General features: G+C 50.4%; 1 protein-coding gene across 3 annotated transcripts in view; it reads left to right on the top strand.

Annotated features, from left to right (window-relative positions):
* The window catches only part of ELP1 (elongator acetyltransferase complex subunit 1), a 37056-nt gene extending 20366 nt beyond the window's left edge, over window positions 1-16690 (top strand). For 2 of the 3 annotated variants that reach the window (XM_032968499.2, XM_032968500.2), the window contains exons 21-35: window positions 231-398; window positions 1357-1442; window positions 1759-1928; window positions 2454-2577; window positions 2934-3031; window positions 3690-3894; window positions 4869-4930; window positions 5822-5884; window positions 6519-6579; window positions 7685-7798; window positions 7977-8091; window positions 8797-8924; window positions 9961-10109; window positions 12286-12370; window positions 13744-16690. In XM_032968499.2, coding sequence (XP_032824390.2) covers window positions 231-398; window positions 1357-1442; window positions 1759-1928; window positions 2454-2577; window positions 2934-3031; window positions 3690-3894; window positions 4869-4930; window positions 5822-5884; window positions 6519-6579; window positions 7685-7798; window positions 7977-8091; window positions 8797-8924; window positions 9961-10109; window positions 12286-12370; window positions 13744-13820 — 1705 coding nt within the window. In that variant the 3' untranslated portion in view covers window positions 13821-16690. The remainder of the gene's footprint in view (window positions 1-230; window positions 399-1356; window positions 1443-1758; window positions 1929-2453; window positions 2578-2933; window positions 3032-3689; window positions 3895-4868; window positions 4931-5821; window positions 5885-6518; window positions 6580-7684; window positions 7799-7976; window positions 8092-8796; window positions 8925-9960; window positions 10110-12285; window positions 12371-13743) is intronic. The other variant, XM_076073091.1, reaches the window with a different exon arrangement.
* Window positions 16691-19077: the final 2387 nt, after the last annotated feature.

Below are 19077 nucleotides of genomic sequence, written 5' to 3'. Positions count from 1 at the left end.
TGGCTATCACAAATGATCGCGCAACTAAGTGACTTTACACGTGGAAATTCATAGCAGCCAAATACTCCAAACGCACGTCGATTCTAAAAGTGGAGGGAAAAACCGGCGGACCCGGAGAAAAATCCACGCGACCTCGGGGAGCGAGCGAGCGAGAGAGGGACACACAAACTCCAAATACACAACGGGCGTCGAAATATACGAGATCGTAACAATGTCCTCACTTAACGCAGGGACGAAGACGTCGCGCGGACCATGTACCCTGTGCCATACGGCTGGGCGCAACCGCCTGCCACCGCCGCCACCGCCGCCACCGAGCCCTTCGTCGCACGCAGCACAGGCAAAGTGAACGCGGTGTGCGACGGCCTGCGGGCAGCCATGGAGGCCCTGGATCCAGACAGGTGCGTACTCGGCCTGCCCCGTTCACTCGCTCGCTCACTCGCGCGAGCGGAGGCTGCGTGGCCCGTCTGCCCGTGTCCGTGTAAATTGTCAATTAAACAGCTCTGTAATGCATAGCACGCTACGTGTGTATCTTAAAGGTCACAAACGGTCGGTTTATTTGGGGCAGGCGGCTCTTTTTCGACGGCGACCCGGCTGTGAAACGGCTGATGGGGGCAGCAATCGCGTCACGTACGCAGCAATTCATTGTAAGCAACGAATTGTTGAATTGAATCCCACTGAATAAGGTTTCAATCGCCTGTTCATACAGCCGGGGTGGTAAGAAGTATCTTTAAATCCGCACACAATGAGAGCTCTCGGACTTGTTTTATTTCGGCATTTTGTGAATCGAATAATGCCGCCACTAACGAAATCATCTCAGATTGGTGGCATTTTCATATTATACTATGTTAATTAAAAAAGTTTTGCTGGCTGGCTGGTATGCGGGCGGGCAAGTGCGCGGCGATGACGTCGCCAACATCTCACAGCGTTGAGCCGGGTTCGTGCGTCTAACTGCCTCCCCCCCGCTCTTCCCTCACGTGAACTCCGGTCATCCTCGCAGTGGCTTGTGGCGAACCATCGAATATAGACGGTCACTGCACCGCACGCTTTCAGATGCGCTTCTGCGGCCGTCTGGAATGATCTTCCCTCCGATATAAGGAAGCCACTTGGGAGCTGTGCACTTTTAAATTCAGATTGAAAGCTCATTTCTTTACAACTCATTTCTTGTTTAGTTTGTTGTCCTTCCCCCGCACCTCCGATTATTACGGTTGGCTAACGTGCCGTGCGTAACAAGTTCAGCATACATACGTACAACACAGAACGTGCAGAATAATGCCGAGTGAAAAACACTTAACTTGGGGATAGTATCTTAACTGGTTTGCCCGGCTGCATTGCGAGCGTGCGCTTGTGTCCTTTCAGGTTTTTTCTGTCCATTCTAACTGCGCTGGTGAGAAGAAAGGAGCCTGATGTGGAGACGGCTCTGATGCGGGTCCGCGACGTGGCCGGTGAGCGGCGTTCGAGATGGCGGGGAGGGGGGGGGGGTGGTGGATTTATAAATGCAAGGTGTTTGTAAAGAGACTGTGAGTGCACAACTTGGTGGTTGGATGTCGACTTTGTAACAGCTGTGGAATCCGTCAAAAGGAACGAAGCGGTGAAGTGTGGGCCCAACGGTAGCGCCTCTTGCAGAGGTTCGGGGTTCCAATCCGGTCGGCCGCCCTGGTTAATGCCGCCGGCGTGTTAACTCTAAATAATGCGCCGTCGGCATCGCAGCGGACGTTAAGGGATGCAAATCCGCGTCCCGTCGTTCGTTCGTTCGTTCAGAGCGAGCAGCGGAGGGGGCGGGCGACGGAGGTGCGGAGGAGGCGGAGAGGAGGGCGCAGGAGGCGCTGGGCTACCTGCTGCTGCTCGTGGACGAGGGCGAGCTGTACGAGTGCGCGCTCGGTACCTACGACTTCCGCCTCGTGCTCATGGTCGCTCAGCGCTCGCAGAAGGTGATGCCTGCGGTGACACCGGCCACGCGCGCTCGTGCGCGCGTACACGGGCGCGGAGAAGCACGCGCACACGTGTGTGCATATGTACGTATGTACGTTGAACTTCTTTTGCACCGTACGTAGCCAACCGTGCTAATCGCAAGCAAAAAAAAAACAAACAAGATGGAGATCTTGAATTTGGAGCTTTCGTGACTGCAGGAATTATTCTTTGTTTTTTTCGGTAATGTCACGTCGTACGCTATTATGTAATTTTATTATTTCTTATTTCTACGTGACTTTACCGGAAAAAAAAACAAAGAATAAGATGGAGATCTCCCGTATAGCCTTAACACAGACTGTTGGGGCAAGTGCTGCTCACGAGCACCAATGAAAGGCCCGGTACAACACACGAGAGGATGGTGTGGACAGCACCACACACCGATTAGCACGGTTGGCTATGTACGGTGTGAAAGAAGGTCGACATACATACAGCAAATGTTGTTGCAGCTCCTGACTAAATCTCTTCCTGACCTGTTGACGTCCCAGGACCCCAAGGAATACCTGCCCTTCCTGAACGAGCTGAAGAAGATGGAGACGAACTACCAGCGCTACAGCATCGACAACCACCTGAAGCGCTACGGCAAGGCCCTGGTGCATCTGAGCCGATGCGGTGAGTCCCGCGGGTACGGTGGGTGGGCCCCGCTGGGGCAGCCTCGTGGGGCCACCTGCGGTGCGGATAATTATCGCCAACTCCTATAGCCCAGCTGCTCTTCGCAAAACTCCACTTTTTGTTTTTCTACCCCAGCTTGCACGGCGACATCGTCGTTACAGCGATGGCGGCGCGCGTCCCCCACATCGTCGGCCCCGTTTCTCGAGACGCACCTCAAAAAACCCCCCCTCCCTGTCCGCTAACAGCTGCAACGACCTCACCCCCCCGCTCCCTCTTCCAAACGTAACGGTCGCTTGCCCGAAGCCTCGGGGCCCGGTGCCGAGCAGGGGGACATCTTTCGTTTGTCTCCCCGGCAGGGCCGGACCGCTTCCCCGAGCTGCTGAGCCTGGTGCGGAGCCGCGCGCTCTACAGGGAGGCGCTCCGTCTCTTCCCGTGCGGCGGCGAGGAGTACACGGTGAGCGGCGCGTGCACGCGGTCGCACGCAGCGTGAGTTTTGGGGGAGCGTCGCGCGCAGACTAGACACGGGTGCGTGGTGCGGGAACGCCCTCTGGGCTGTGGCGGGCGGGGGGAGTGCGAGCTCGGGTAGGAGAATTCTGCTTCGGGTGGGGTGACGGCACCTTCAGCAGTCGGCCGCCTCGTTTGTGGAACGCCTTCCCACACCGTTAGAGACGGGCTTCGTCAGTCGAGGTTTTTTAAGGGCTCGTCTGAAAAGACTTTTTTTTTTTCGCTTGCGTAGTCCGTCTCTTGTAAGGGGTTATTTACCTCCAAGTTTGAATGTTCTGGGTCTTTACCGGGAATCTCTTGTAAAGCGCTGTGAGGCATTGTGTGAATCGCGCTATATATACTGATTTACTTTGTTGTAGTTGTGGTTGCTGTAGTTGTTGTGGTTGCTGTAGTTGCTCCTGTAGCTGTAGTTGCGGTTGCCGTAGTTGCTGCTGTTGTTGCTGTCGTTGTGCTTGCTGTAGTTGCAGTGGTTGCTGTAGTTGTGGTTTGGTTTCTGTAGTTGTGGTTTCTGTGTAGTTGTTGTGTTTGCTGTAGTTGTTCCTGGAGCTGTAGTTGTTCCTGTAGCTGTAGTTGTTGCTGCAGCTGTTGTTGTGGTTGCGTGCCCCCAGGCTCTGAGCGAGGCGTTTGGCCGTCACCTGCTGGAGGAGCGTCGCCAGGGTGCCGAGGCCGGCCTGGTGTTTGCTCGCGCCGCGCTGTGGCAGGCGGCGCTGCCCGCGTTCCGCGATGCCGGCTGCTGGCGCCAGGCGCTGTGCGCCGCCACGCGCCTCGGCTACCCGGCACTGGAGCTGACGCGGCTCGCGCGCGACATGGCCGGTGAGACGGGAGGGGGAGGGGAGAGTTTCACGACTTTGGTGCGGTCTAAACTCACAATACTTTTGGTTATTTTACCAGGTCAGGCCCATTGAGCTATTGTATAGCTCTTTTTTTTCAGAAGCGACCTAGACGCAAATGATAGCTCAACGAAGTGGGCTTATCCGTCACGTGCAAATATATAGCCGCGGCCAAATACTCTGAACGCGTGATGTTGATTCTAAATTTGTAGGGAAAAACCGGAGGACCTGGGGAAAAATCTACGACCTCCTGCATACCAGAAGAGGTAGTTAACATCTCCTAGCCACCGTCGCGACATAACTATGTCCACCAGCTGATCCACCAACCCTTGCCTCCACGGTGCTGGATTAGAGGCGTGCGCCACTACGCAAAGAGACACAGATTCTTGAGATGTAAGAGAGATAACAAAAAAGATATGGAGATGAGACATCTGTGGACAAGAGATATATTAATGGTCTCGTGCACAGAGTTTATACGCAAAGTGACACGGTGACGGTTGTGCACGTTACGTGGGGCATAACGAGGGGCGCCACGGTGGCGAGATGTTAACTACCTCGCCCGGTATACAGGAGGTTGTGGGTTCGATCCCGACCCTGACGCCTGCTGTATATTTAGAGTTTAAATGTTCTCCCTGTGGTCACGTGGATTTTTCTCCGGGTCCTCCGGTTTTTACTTCCACATTTATAATCGACATCACACGTCTAGTATATTGTGCTGCCGTACATTTCCACACGACAAGCCACTTAGTGGAGCTATCATTTGTGATAGACAGGTCACTTCTGAAAAAGACCTACGTAGCTTTACGTGGTAAAATAAAAAGTTTAGTTTCACATGTGATGTCACTTGATCCCCCGGCTCACACTTATTTTATCACGTTGCTCCGCCAGATAATACGGTTGAAGAGCTCTGGTTGATATGCTTAGTTATTTACGTATTTTTCCTGTTTGTTCCTCTAGAAAAATTGGCCGCACAGAGAAAGCACGTGGAAGCTGCCTGTCTCCTGGAGCAGTATGCAGAGGTGGGCGGACAGGATGCGTGCGAATACGGCGCAGTGGATTGCCGTGACACTTGCCCTCGTAGTAGCTACAGCATGGGCGCCGCGGTGACGAGGTGTTGACTACCTCGCCTGTTATACAGGAGGTCGTGGGTTCGATCCCGACCCTGACGCCTGTACCTTTGGAGTTTGCGCGTTCTCCCTGTGGTGGCGTGGATTTTTCTCCGGGTCCTCCGGTTTTACCCTCTACATTTAGAATCAACGTGCCTTTGGAGTATTTGGCTGCTATGAATTTCCACGTGATGAGGAACTTCATTGAGCTGTTATCAGGTACCTTCTGAAAAAGAGCTATATAGCTCAGTTGGCCTTACCTGGTAAAATAAAAAATAGTTTGTAGCATCAGTTCGTGCGTCTTCCGCACGCATTGATGTTGAACAGCAGCGTTCGCTTAAGCCAGGGGTGCATCTACTGATGAGACCCGGATGGTCAAAACCAGTCCAGAGTCATGCTTGCAAGGCAAATACTATTTGGGCTGCCAAATATTGTTGGCAAGAGCACTCCATCGACACAATGGGGCCCAGCTCAATGTAAAAAACACAAATGGTGTATAAAAACTCGGCACACGCTGTTTTGGAGATTTATGGGCAATCAAATTAATAAGCAGACCTCCGCTCGTTTTCTTCACATTTGTTCAAAAGGTCCTGACTGCTAATGAGCCCCAGAATATTGAAGCCAGTCTGGAGTTTTGCATACTTAAGTCATGTGCTAACATACCTCTCGAAAGCCAATAGGTCGATGGACAAAATTTTTTTTACGTTAAATGATCTGCCTTAATAGGCGCTCGCAAACAGCACCTGCCTCATTGTGTGAACGAGGTCGAGGATGTTATTTGTCCATGGCCGTGTCTCTGGGCAGGACCACGAAGAAGCTGTGGTGACGCTCACGGAGGGAGGAGCCTGGGAGGAGGCCATGCGGCTGGTGAGTGCCTCTGGCTGATCCTATGGTTCCAGACTTGTGGTCCGTGGACAACTAGTATGGTCCACTAGTGGACGACTGGTGGTGCACTGGTGGTCCACTGGTGATCTACTGGTGGACAACTGATGGTCCACTGGTGGATGACTGGTGGTTCACTGGTGGATGACTGGTGATCCACTGGTGGAATACTGGTGTGGACCACTGGTGGATGACTGGTGATCCACTGGTGGATGACTGGTGGTGCACTGGTGGTCCACTGGTGATCTACTGGTGGACAACTAATGGTCCACTGGTGGATGACTGGTGGTCCACTGGTGGATGACTGGTGGTCCACTGGTGGATGACTGGTGGTCCACTGGTGGATGACTGGTGGTCTCACTGGTGATCCACTGGTGGATGACTGGTGATCCACTGGTGGTCCACTGGTGAATGACTGGTATGGTCCACTGGTGGAAGACTGGTATGGTCCCCGCAACTGCTGGCTGCAGATGCCACGGTCTGTTTAACAAAACACCAGATTTTTAAAAAAATTCCCAATTGTACAGCTCTTTACCATATCAAAAGCACAACCATATACAAATGAAGTTAATGCAAATCCTGCATTTGTTTCCGCTCCTGTTGACCGCACCCACGTCAGATCCACAAACACAACCGACTGGATCTGCTTGAGACCAACCTGAAGCCGGCGGTGAAGGAAGGTACGGGATAAACGCGCGTGCCCGTCGCCTTTCGCCCGCCGGCGATGTGGCCGTCGGCATGGCCGGCGAGGCCCAGTTCCTTCTCGCCGCACCTGCTCGTGCTGCCGTGCGCTCTTTGGAATGGGCCCAAGTAACCCTTTCCCATTCCGATGATATACGTGTGCACGATCAGAATGGAACTGGAATAAAAAAAAATAATAGAACTGTGTCGGTCCCGAGGCTCCCGCAAGGCCATGCGGGAGGGCGTGTGGCACAGTCGTGTCTCCACGGTTCTCTGCGGTGAGTACGACGTCTTTAAAAGCAACGGCACTACGCCTCTCTAAATAAAATGTATGCTGAACCGCTTGCGCGTTCTGACATTCTGCGGTGAACAGGTCCCACCCTTGATTTGGCGCTTTCGTGGCTGCAGGAATTACTCTTTGTTTTTTTCGGTAAAGTCGTAGAAATAAGAAATATTAAAATTACATAATAGCGTACGACGTTTCGATTGCAACACAAGCAATCATCATCAGGTACAGAAGAGCTAAATTTAAGAGAGAGAGGAAACACATAACCGCAGACATACACACAGACACCCAAGCAGAGGGAATCAACACAGACACAACAGGGGATACAGAGAGAGACGGAGGAGCACACCAAATCAAACAGGGCTTAGCAAAATTTGGAAACTATATAAAGCAACACAGTCGGTCGGTCAAAACACAAGGCAAGGTCTGGTTGAATACGTTATTTCAAAGATTGCTAAATTGTGTTGCAATGTGTTGCAATCGAAACGCCGTATGCTATTATGTAATTGTATTATTTCTTATTTCTACGTGACTTTACCGGAAAAACCAAAGAGTAGGTCCCACCCTGCAACTTGCAGTCTCGCAACGGGAAAGGGTGAAATCTGACGTTTCATTCCCACGCTCGTCTCCGTCATGGTGCCGTGTTTACAAAAACAAGAAAATGAACTCGTGTGGTTGGTGGTGCCACGCCATGCCGCGGCGCTTGACCGGATCCAACGGGCCCCCCGCGCCCCCCTCCGTGGCTTGTATCGCCGCGCTAATCGAGGCCCCCCGCGCGTGGCGTTCTCTCTTTCTCCCGACCCTTCCGTCGGACAAAGCGCACGGCCAGCAGGTGGCCGGCGTGAGGGCACAGGCGGCGCTGTTTGAACGCCACGTGGCGCGGCTCGCCGTAGTTCGGGCCGACAAGGAGCGGGCGCGACTCGACCTCCTGGGTGAGGCCGTCGCGCCGAGCGCCGTCATCGCGCGTTCCCGGCCTCACGGCGAAAATTATAATAGCACGAATGCATTGTCGTGCAGCGTTGCGGAATCCATGCGTATTCATGATTTTCTTCTCGATTTTTATTGCTGTATTTTCACTGAAAATGTGACGATTGCGGGTTTTATTTTTAGCTGATGGAGGAAACGACGAGGGAGCGGAGTGCGATTTGTACTCGGACGCGAGCAGCGTTGCGAGCAGCGGAGTGCTCGGCTCCAAGTACTCGCAGAGCAACTCCCGCATCTCCGGGTACGAGAGCCACGTCACTCGCATCGACCCACAGACTACCATAGAGACCCGTACGCTCGCATAGAGACTCGTACACTCGCATAGAGACCCACAGGCTCGCGCAGAGACCCACAGACTCGCGCAGAGACACACAGGCCAGCGCAGAGACACACAGGCCAGCGCAGAGACCCACAGACTCCCGCAGAGACCCACAGGCTCCCGCAGAAACCCACAGACTCGCACAGAGACACACAGACTCCCGCAGAGACCCACAGGCTCACACGGAGACCCACAGGCTCCCGCAGAGACCCACAGGCCGGCACGGAGACCCACAGACTCACGCAGAGACCCACAACCTCGCTTAGTGAACCACAGGCTCGCGCAGATACTCACAGACTCTTACAAAGACCCACAGACTTGCACAGAGACACACAGTCTCCCGCAGAGACCCACAGACTCGCACAGAGACACACAGGCTCCCGCAGAGACCCACAGACTCGCACAGAGACACACAGACTTGCACAGAGACACACAGGCTCCCGCAGAGACCCACAGACTCGCACAGAGACACACAGACTTGCACAGAGACACACAGGCTCCCGCAGAGACCCACAGGCTCGCACAGAGACACACAGGCTCCCGCAGAGACCCACAGGCTCGCACAGAGACACACAGACTTGCACAGAGATCCACAGACACGCTGCAAGTCACCGAACGCCTGCGCAGGCGGTCGTCCAAGAACCGCAGGAAGGCGGCGCGCAAGCGGCTCAGCCTGCGGGAGGGCAGCCCCAGCGAGGAGCCGGCCCTGCTGGACGCCATCGGCGACATCGCTCGCGCAGTCGACGCGAGGACAGGTGTGCCGGGCGAGCGCGCTAGCGAGCATCTTGCAACGAACTCGAGCAGAAAGGAGCCCCCTTGGGCCGTGGCTTCTCATTGGGCCGTGGCTTCTCCTTTGGCGTCTCATGTGACCCACGCCCTCTGATTGGCACGGTTGGCTACGTACGGCGTGCAAGAAGTTCAACGTACACATGTCGGCTCACAGTGACGATATCACTTTTGCTTCTCTATTTATGACTGAAACAAAAGAAAAAGGCTTCCTCACAATTTTGACATCGCCTGATGAAGCTAGTTGTAGTCACCAGCGTACTCAAATTGTACATTTTGTGGGTTTATTATCCAACACACCGGTGTGCTGAAGTAGTAACTAATTGGCACGTTTTCTTTACAACGACTGACCTTACTAATTGGCTGTGTCGGGTGGTGGCGGGTCAACGACACGTTAATGTTTACGCGATCTAACCCCAAAAAGAAAACATTTTGTGGATGCATACGTACATTTGCCGAAACGCCTGCCGTGGGAACGAAAATTATTATCGCTGAGAATGTCGTGAGGCAGTCTCATAGTAGCGTGTGTGGAAAGGTATGACCCCACACCTGCCCCACCTCGCCACCGGAATAATAAAATAATAATAATCGTGGTTGGTCAACATGGGCCCAGAGGTCGACAGCACCCAGTCGCTCGCCATCCGTGTAATGGCTAAATAGGCCACTGGAAGGACTTGCATTGTAAATGTTTACTCTAGATAAGGTTAGAGGTGGCAGGTGCGTCACGGGTGGTAGGTTCATAGACTTACATAGATACGCATAGGCTTACATAAATACCCAAAGACTTACATAGATACCCACCGATTTACATAGATACTCACAGACTTGCATAGAAACCCACAGACTTACAAAGAGCCCCATATACTTGCATAGAGACCCATAGGCTCGTATAGCATTATTGACGCATAATGGTGGTGATGATGATGATGATAATGGGGGGACGGTGGTGTTGGTGGTGGAGAAGTGAAAGTGCTGCTGCTGATCCTGCGTGCCTGGTCCCTCTAGCCGAGGTGGGGCCGCTGCTGAGGATGCTGCTGCTCTTTGATTGGGAGGCCGAGGGCCAGGAGCTCCAGGCCGAGCTGAGTTCCCTTCTGCTGCGGGTCGAAAGGGCCCTTCCTGAAGTGTGGCCTCCGACGGCCACGTCAGCCGCCCCGGTACGGCCACAGCGGCCGCGTGAAGACACCGCAGCGACGTAGACGAATTTCGCTTTTTGACTTTATTTAATTCCCCACGTGCAGGATCGGCTTCTAAAGTGCTTCTACCTTCTATTGTGTGGACCCAGAGTAAATTTGAAGGGATCTCTGAGGCAGCTCTGCGATACCCGCTTCCACGGGCTGTTCTCTCGCACAGGGGGTCTTCCAATGCTGTGTGAGAGATCAGAATTAATAATTAGTTACACGTTATGACACCGATAGCGGTCGGCATGGAACTTTGAGAAAATGACAAAATTGAAACAAGTGCTTTTAAAACACATGATTTTCTAAAGGCCGCGGTCAAGAATATACAAGACTATTTTAATTTGACCACATAATACCCACTGAGTGAAATAGCTCGTTTTCAGAATCGACCTGGCCACAAATGATAGCTCAACAAAAGTGCCTTATCATGTGGAAATTTATAGCAGCCAGAGAAAAATCCACAAGACCACGGGGAGAACATCCAAACTCCAAAATATATAGGTGTCAGGGTTTGGATTGTACCCATAACCTCCGAGGTAGTTAACATCTCGCCTTCGTTAAGTCCTTTCTAATGATCCCTTAATTCCATCCGAGGTGGCTAGGTGACTCCGATCCCGCCCTGCTAAGGTCCTGGGTTTGAATTGGGGTTCTTAAATGTTGGGTTTCTGCCGCCCGTGCTTAAATCGGGTTCTCAGGAGGGCAGCGAATTTTGTGTTCCACCGTCGGCAGCCGCGATTTGATGGCGTATTCCACAATGAAACACGAGTCAACGTGCAGTTGATTCTGAATAAAAATCATAATAATCGTGGCTCTGAAAAATGCTCGCAGCCTCGGTGTAAACAAAAAAATAATAATCGAGTCACACGACCACCGGATAAGGGATCTTCACGAGGGAGAGGCCCCATATCGGGGGCCAACCGTGACGCCTGCACGTTGATATTACAGGGTCCGTTGGCGTTCCTACGTGCCGGGAGCCGTACGAATAAACAGATGCCGTTTTGTAACCTCGTCACCCGCTCAGAAAGCCCTTGTGTGTGCACGTGGCCGGTGTTGGGGAGCAGGAGCCGATTCGTGTCGCGGTTGACGAAAAAGATGATCGCTCAGTGGAACCAAGGGAAAACAACGCACTGAGTGCTACCAAAACTTTTATTGATGACCGCCCCCACCCCCCTGTGTCCTCGGTAACGGCCACGGCCAGGAAAGAGCGAGGCACATTGGGCACGGGTCACAAAAATATCCGGGTATTCTTTACAAGAGACAGTCGCAATAATTACAGGAAGTACATTATATATATGTACGGCAAGGTGTGATTAAGTCTTCATTGTTTTATTTGCTTCATTGGTAACCAACAACAATGCAGTGTCGTTGGCACACTTAGGAGAGTATTGTGTAGTGGTTAATTTGGCCTATCGCTGGGGCCGACAAAACGAATTTGCCAAATTATTGGGTGAAAGGTCACATGCGTTGTTATTTCAACAACGTTCCCGTAAGCTTAACGATGATGTTAATTTCTGAATGAATTAAGATATAATATTAGTTCATTTTTATACAGCCATGTCCGTGAAAGTTGCATCTGTAAGTTTGTATGTTGAACGTTATCAATGTACGTAGCCAACCGTGCTAATCGGAGGTATGGGGGTGAAGGACAACAAATTAAACACAAAAAGCAGTTCTAAAGGAATTGGTTTTCAATCTAGATGATTTAAAAGTGGCATAGTTCCAGTGACTTCGTAATATCGGAAGGATGAGCGTTCCAGACGGCCGCAGAAAAGAATGCCCCAGGTCACGAAAATGACAAAGGCCAAAACAAAGTAAAAATGAGGTACAGCAACGAATATAAATCGGATATCGAAGGTGTGGGGGAAGGAGACAACCACAGACCAGAGGGGGAAGGCGGCCAGACCTGGCGCCAACAATTGCCCAAGCTCTGTGGTCCTACATTGGTGGTATTTTTGCCAACTCCCATTAATAAGTGTTTGAATGTAATAATCTTCAAAATTTACATTGAAATTGGTGGAGCCGCCAAGGAGGAGTTCTGCAGATGAACGTGGAGAGATTATTCACTCATGCAGATATCGCCATAACCGGTATTGATTTTGCTGCTGCTGCTACTAACATTGACGGTTGTTCTCAAACCTGTGGTGACCTGCAGGTGTTTGGACCGGACTCAACTGTGAACAGCATAGCAGCGTCTCTGAGTCAGCCCAAGGAAACGAGTTGGAGCCCTGGTCAGGAAGGTTTGTATCGCCAAGGGCTGGTTTTGCCGTTGGCATGGTGCGTGATTTTTAAAAGTGCGTTTAAGATGCTTGTCGTTAATTTGCTACATTAGCGATAAATTAAATGTGTATGTGCATTGTATTCCCCTCGTAGTGCTGACTTTCCCTCAGTTTTGTGCATTTATTTTTGTTTGTGGTAACGTCTGTCGGTTTGTAACAGTCAGCACTCTAAACGAAACTATTTATATTTTACCAGGTAAGGCCCCTTTGAGCTATCTAGCTCTTTTTCAGAAGCAATCTGGCCACAAATGATAGCTCAATGAAGTGGCTTATCACGTGGAAATTTATAGCAGCCAAATACTCTAAATGTGTGATGTTGTTTCTAAATGTGGAGGGGGAAAACCGGAGAACCCGGAAAAATAATCCACGCGACCACAGGGAGAGAGACGCACACTCCAAATATACAGCAGGTGTCAGGGTTGGGATGGAACCCACGACCTCCTGTACACCAGGCGAGGTAATTAACATCTCCTAGCCACCGTGGCGCCCACTTGACTTGCAACCCAGAAGTGGGCCGGATTCAATCGCCCGGCACGGCACTGTAAAACAATGGGACAAGTTTGTTGAATCCAACACCAACCCTGCCTACCCAGCACAGCAAAGTGGCTCACTACAGTTGATTGGTAGGTCGTTTGTGGTGGATCAAAATGTGGGTACTCCCACTTCTTTCAAGAAGTCTGGTCAGTGTGGAAGAGTAGGCCAACTACCCTCAGAGGGGGCTCTCCAGAGCTCATGCTTGATGAGGCCTTTCCTCCCAACAGTGGCAGGAGCAAGTCAATTGCAGTCCCCCACCTTTACCTTTGTCAGTTTGTAGTTTTTATTTTCAATCGACGATCGTGATTTATTTTTGATAGTGCCCCTTTATACCCTGGAGGCATCTCAGAGGGCTTAACAAAAAACAAAGACAAAGATTCCCCGCGTAGCCTTAACAGACTGTTGAGGCAAGTGCTGTTAGCGAGCACCTACGAAGGCCGGCACGGCACACGAGGGGGTGGGTGGCCAACACCGCGCCCGGCCGTCTTTGTCTGTGCAATGGTGATGGTTACACACCACACCAGGTACTCATTTGAGGCTGAGTCGACCTAGGGGAGGCCCAGAACCAGTTCAGATAATGGTCACTGGCGTTGGCAGTGAACGGGAATCGAACTCGCTTTGCCGGGTTCGTAGCACACTGTGGCGCTAACCGCTACACCACCGCTCCCCACTGAACATCACATCTCATCTCGCACACATTTGAAAGGGGGCACGCCCAGTGGCACCCCCCCATCCCTGCGGGGCTGCCGCTCACGTTGGGAGTCGCGTCCAACGCCATCGCCGCCGCTCTCCGTTTGCAGATGAATTTCTCACCGCTCCGCGGCTCAGCAAGAGCACCGAGTGGAAGCTGTGTTCGCTGGACCCGGCGAGCATTTGACGTGGAGCGACACGTGGAGCGACACGTGGAGCAACATGCGGAGCGACCCAGCCACCCATATCTGCAGTGGAATCCTCAGTGGTGGTCGCACGAGCAGGAAGCGTGCTTTTTCTGTTTTGGATTTTTCTCCCGAACGCTATCCCGATCGCACCGACGCGCCACGAGACACGGAGTAATATCGGAAACTCGCAGAGCAGTGGGCCACCATCCACAGAAGCGGATATCACAGAGCTACATCTGAGATCCCCTAACGTGACTCACTCCTTATTTATGTAGTGCACTTTGCATCAGTTAAAGGCCTCTCAGTTCTTTACACGCTGGTGAGTGCACCTTCCCACACTAATCCTCAAAGCTGGAATTTATCCAAATATAAGTGTAAATGTAATCTTATGGGTTGTTTACGCAGTCGTTTGCGGGCGGATTTCCTGGATTCGAACTTAGGCTCTCGGCAGTGGCCGGCTCGGCACTCCGAGCCAGCCAGCCGGCCGCCTTGTGGGGGAATCGTTGTGCAGCGCGCCGTCGCTCAGCTGTGTCCATCGTCGTGTGAATCACAACGCGAGTGTTGGGAGTTCTGCGAAACGGTGAAGCTCTTGCGTATGTACGTACGTATATGTTGAACTTCTTCTTTCGCCACCGTTCGTAGCCACCCGTGCTGATCGGAGGTGGCGGGGGGGGGGAAGGACAACAAACTAAAGGACACAAAAAGCAGTTCTAAAGCAATGAGTTTTCAATCTAGATTTAAAAGTGCATAGCTCCGGTAGCTTCGTCATATCGGAAGGAAGAGCTTTCCAGACGGCCGCAGAAGCGCGTCTGAAAGCGCGCAATGCGGTGACCACCATCTTTATTCTATGGCGAGCCCAAAGCGGTTGTGAAACGTTTCACCCAGTCAGGTTCATATCGTTTCTCGTTTTTTTTGTTTTACCGTCTGTCCCGTTTGTACAGTTTCGTTCGCCCCATTTGCCCGAATGTCATATGCGCGTATGATTTGCATGTATGTTATGAACGCAAATGACTTATTCTCACATGCATGATTCGATGCGTGCATTGCGACCGAAAGAATCGGTTTTGCTTGCGTGAATCGAAGCGTCGTGACGTGCCTACTCGTAATGTATTTTAAAAGAGTTCGATCGATGTCTCCGGCCAAATCGCTGGACTCTTTAGCAAGATTTGAGCCCGGCGAGTTTGTGCATGGGCAACCACCACAGGGCTTGCCAGGTGTTGTAGGCATGCAGTTGTGATATTTGGCCAGAAGATTGAACATCACCCACTCATGTTTTCGCTGGGTACTCCCGAATGCTTCCCACAAACCAAACACTCTAAACTAAACTGATTTATTTTACCAAGTAAGGCCCACTGATCGAATCGGCTCTTTTTTGGAGGTGACCTGGCCACACGTGCTAGCTCATAGAAGTGGCTTATCATCATCAAACGTGGGAATGTATTGTAGCCAAATCATCTAAACGCATGCTTCTAAGTGTAGAGGGCACAACCAGAAGACCCTTGAAAAATCCATGCGACCATCACGGAGAGAGAGAGAGAGATCATGTGGACTCCAAATATTACAACAGGCATCATCAGGGTTGGGATCAAACCCACGACCTCCTGCGTACCAGGTGAGGGACATAACATCTCGCCACTGGTGGCGCCCAATGTAGCAGGACTCTCCTGAATATAAGTCTTGAGAGACTGTGAGGATTTCCTGGGCTAATACTTGGCATTACTCTCCTTGAGATACTGTACCTCATGAAATGCATGAAAATGCCCCAGCTTGGTAAAATATAAAATCAATGTACGTTGAAAAAGAGGGCTTAGTTCATGATCTGAACACATTTTTACTGTGTGCACAAAAAAACACATTGCAGCAACACCATCAAACATCACAATTACAGAAAATATCGATTACACAGTTCACTTTTTACCAAAATTAAGTGCCGTTAGGGGTTGAGACCAGTGGTGTAGTGGTTAGCGCACTTCGCTGTAAACACGGCGATCAAAGTTTGATTGTGGGCCAGGGCTAACACCAGTTGGCGAGTGACGTCTGAACCGGCCCTGGGTCACCGTCTTCACCAGCACACACCGACACGAGCGTGGTGAAGCATGGTCAAATAACCCCGATATAGAACGGCGTTGGGGGGCCTTGTCCAGTGGTGGATTGATAAAGGGCTGAACGTACGCATATATAAGTGCCCCGTCATTTGTCCTATTGATCAGAAACCCAGTGACCGTTATGTATGTAAAACTTAATTCGCGCCGTACGTAACAACACATTGCAAATGAATGATAACAGATTGAGGTTAAGTTTTAATGGCGTTCTAAAAGGGCTATGAAGCTAAATGTTGGCACAACCGTTGTTGAGTCTTTGCTTAAGACCGCAACGAATGTGAAAGCCAACTTTTTGAATTCTGCCCCCCCCCCCACAAACTCCTGTGGCTTGGAGGTGGATGGGTTTCACCCCGGAGGGCAGGGCTAGCCTGAAGCTCGCTTGATGTATATCTCGTGCTCAACAATCGCAAAAACATGTACAATTCCCACAAATCATTGATGAGTCGAGTAATATGTCTCTCGTGGCTTTTGACGCTGAAGCTGATAGAAAGTCGGCAAGGTCCAAGTCCGCTAGATTCCGAGTTAGCTGTTGCATATGCTGGATTGAGCAATGTGTAGTGTTTAACTCTTGAGTTAAGCTTATTGCCAAGTGATTTTAACCGTGGAAGATGTTGGCATTCACATAGAGAGGCTGCAATCTGTGTACCGTCTCGCTTTCAATACTGTCTGCCACGGTTACAGGCTCCTTGAAGTTGCCAATTTAGCTGTGTACGTGCAGTATAGAGAATGTATCTGTCATCCGTTCTTATAAATAAACACAAATATCATTCCCGCTCCCTTTGTTTTTTTTGTTGTAAAAACAGTGTACGGTACGTCTGTGTACGATTCAGAGTGCAGTGCGCTAACCACTGGGCCACCGCGCGCCCCTTTTAGATACTTTTTCTCACCGGTTTCAAATCTGTGGTTAGAAGCAGACGCCACGATTTACAGGATGGTAATATTGAGGTTTACAGGGATCCGCAAGGTCCAGAGGGAGTTGGGTTCCACTGGTCTATGTATTTACGTACCCCCTTGCAGCCACTAGTGGCCGCTACAGTCATCACAATGGAAAAAACTTCAATATTGACAGGAGCTGTGATGCAAGGTGACCCCGAGATATAAACGCTCTCGTATATCCATTGGTCGTCTTTTGGCGTTCTCTGGTCTGGCACTGGTGAGACGAGGCCATAAAGAAGGCCATCTCCGGTGTAGACCAATCCGTTTCAAAGAATGCATATATGACACTCTGTAACATTTATTTATTTTTGGTTCCTGGGTAGTGTTATTTCCTTAATTTCTTATGCCTCAAAAGTACAGAGAATGGCTGTTATTCCCCACAAACTTTGCTTTTGTGACCAGGACAGTGATATTTAGAAAGTTAACTATTTTCCCGAACATTCCAGATAGATTCAGTGCTGAGTAAACTTGGAGTAACTTCTATAACATTCTAGAACTTTCCAGTAATATAAATAGTATAAATACAGGGGCCTTAAGCCCACCAGTTCAGTTTAGTTCCAGCTGCATAAGTGGATAGAGATCTGCATTTTTCTGATATGGCATCAAGAGGCTGCAAGCATCCGGCCAGATGTATTTTGCTATGTCTGCGGCCAATTTATCAAAACAAGAACGAAAAGGTACTCTGTGGAAGCATCTTCTAAGATGTGTGAGGCCTACAACAAGGCATATTTCGGCATGCCTGTCGGGGGTCAAGCCAAACCCTGGGCACCTCATTTCACCTGCGAGCAATGCAAAAAAAAACTCTGGAAGATGGACAATTGTTGCTTGGAATTTTATGTTATACAATTTGTTAATATTTTTTAATTGTAAAAGTTTTTAATTTTAAAATGTTTTTCAATTTTCAATGTTATTGAAAAAATATATCATATATGAAAAATGTTGCGAGAATCTTACACATTAGTCATGGGTGAAATAAATGTATTTTTGCAGGATGGTACAGAGGGGAAAAGAGCCATGTTAGTTCACTATCCCAATAATTTGGCAGGAACCCACTGACCACTCAAGCAACTGCTACTTCTGCATGGTGGACCCTTCGAAACGTCGGACTGGCAACAATGCACCTGCTATCACGTATCCAGACCTTCCTTCATCCATCGCCCCGATGCCACACTGCCATGAGCTCCCCGTACCCACTCCTCCGGAGAGAGAGCAGCCGTCTTTAGAAGAGAGCAGCAAGTCAGAGAGCCAGGAAGACGTAGATCCAGATGACAATTTCAGAGGTGGAGCTGAGGAAAGAAACCCATACTACCCCAACCAAAAAGACCTCAAAGACTTGATCAGAGATCTTGGCCTCACCAAGTCCAATGTTGTTGGATAAAAGTGTGCAAGTCGCAGATCAGAGGAAGTGTCACCAACCTTTTTGCAGCTTCTTCATCCGTCAAGATGGGCTCTGCTTCTGCCACAGTGACCAGTCTATTCGAGGCGATCGGAATCGCCTGTAACCAGAATGAGTGGCGCCTCTTCATTGACAGCTCATAAAGGAGCCTCAAAGCCTTGCTGCTCCATAATGGTAACAAGTACCCGTCTAATAATAATAGGGGTTTATTTTCTTTGGTTCTTTCGGTAAAGTCACGTAGCATGAGAATAAAATAATAAATAATAAAATAACAATAAAATTATCACGACGTTTCGGCCACAACACAATTGGCCTTCTTCAGGTGAAAGGAACAAACCTGTCGGGATGACAAGAGGCAACAAAACTGAAACCTTTTGACAAGGATTCATGTCTGCATTAACCACAATACATGCAGTCAAAATGCAAACCAAAAACACAGATAATACATGCACTGTCCTTGAAACTGATTGGTCCACACCAGAGACAGCTTTCGTTTCAGCCTCGTCTCAATTGGTGCTCGACCAGATGACGCCACAAGGCGTACAGCTCAAAGACAATGCACTATCAAAGTAATGAGGGCTCGGGGTAAGCATCTACATCATTAGACCTCCTCTTCTGAAACCCCTCTTCGTGTCGATAGCTTTGGTTCACGTGCTGTGGTTTTGGATGTCCCTCTCGGCTGTTTGGGTTCGCTGGCTCAGCAGATTATATTTGTGGGTCTCTGTACATGTGTAATGACGACTTGACGCACTTCTCTTGAGATGGCACTTTATTGAAGACACGTTCACTTGACATCAGGCGGAGACCCCACTGCAACAGCCC

Source organism: Petromyzon marinus, chromosome 40, assembly GCF_048934315.1.
Source record: "Petromyzon marinus isolate PM22_M1 ecotype Great Lakes invasive population chromosome 40, UKy_Petmar_22M1.pri1.0, whole genome shotgun sequence".
Classification (NCBI taxonomy): Eukaryota; Metazoa; Chordata; class Hyperoartia; order Petromyzontiformes; family Petromyzontidae; genus Petromyzon; species Petromyzon marinus.
The sequence above is the reverse complement of the archived record's forward strand: the minus strand, read 5'-3'. Positions and strand labels throughout refer to the sequence as shown.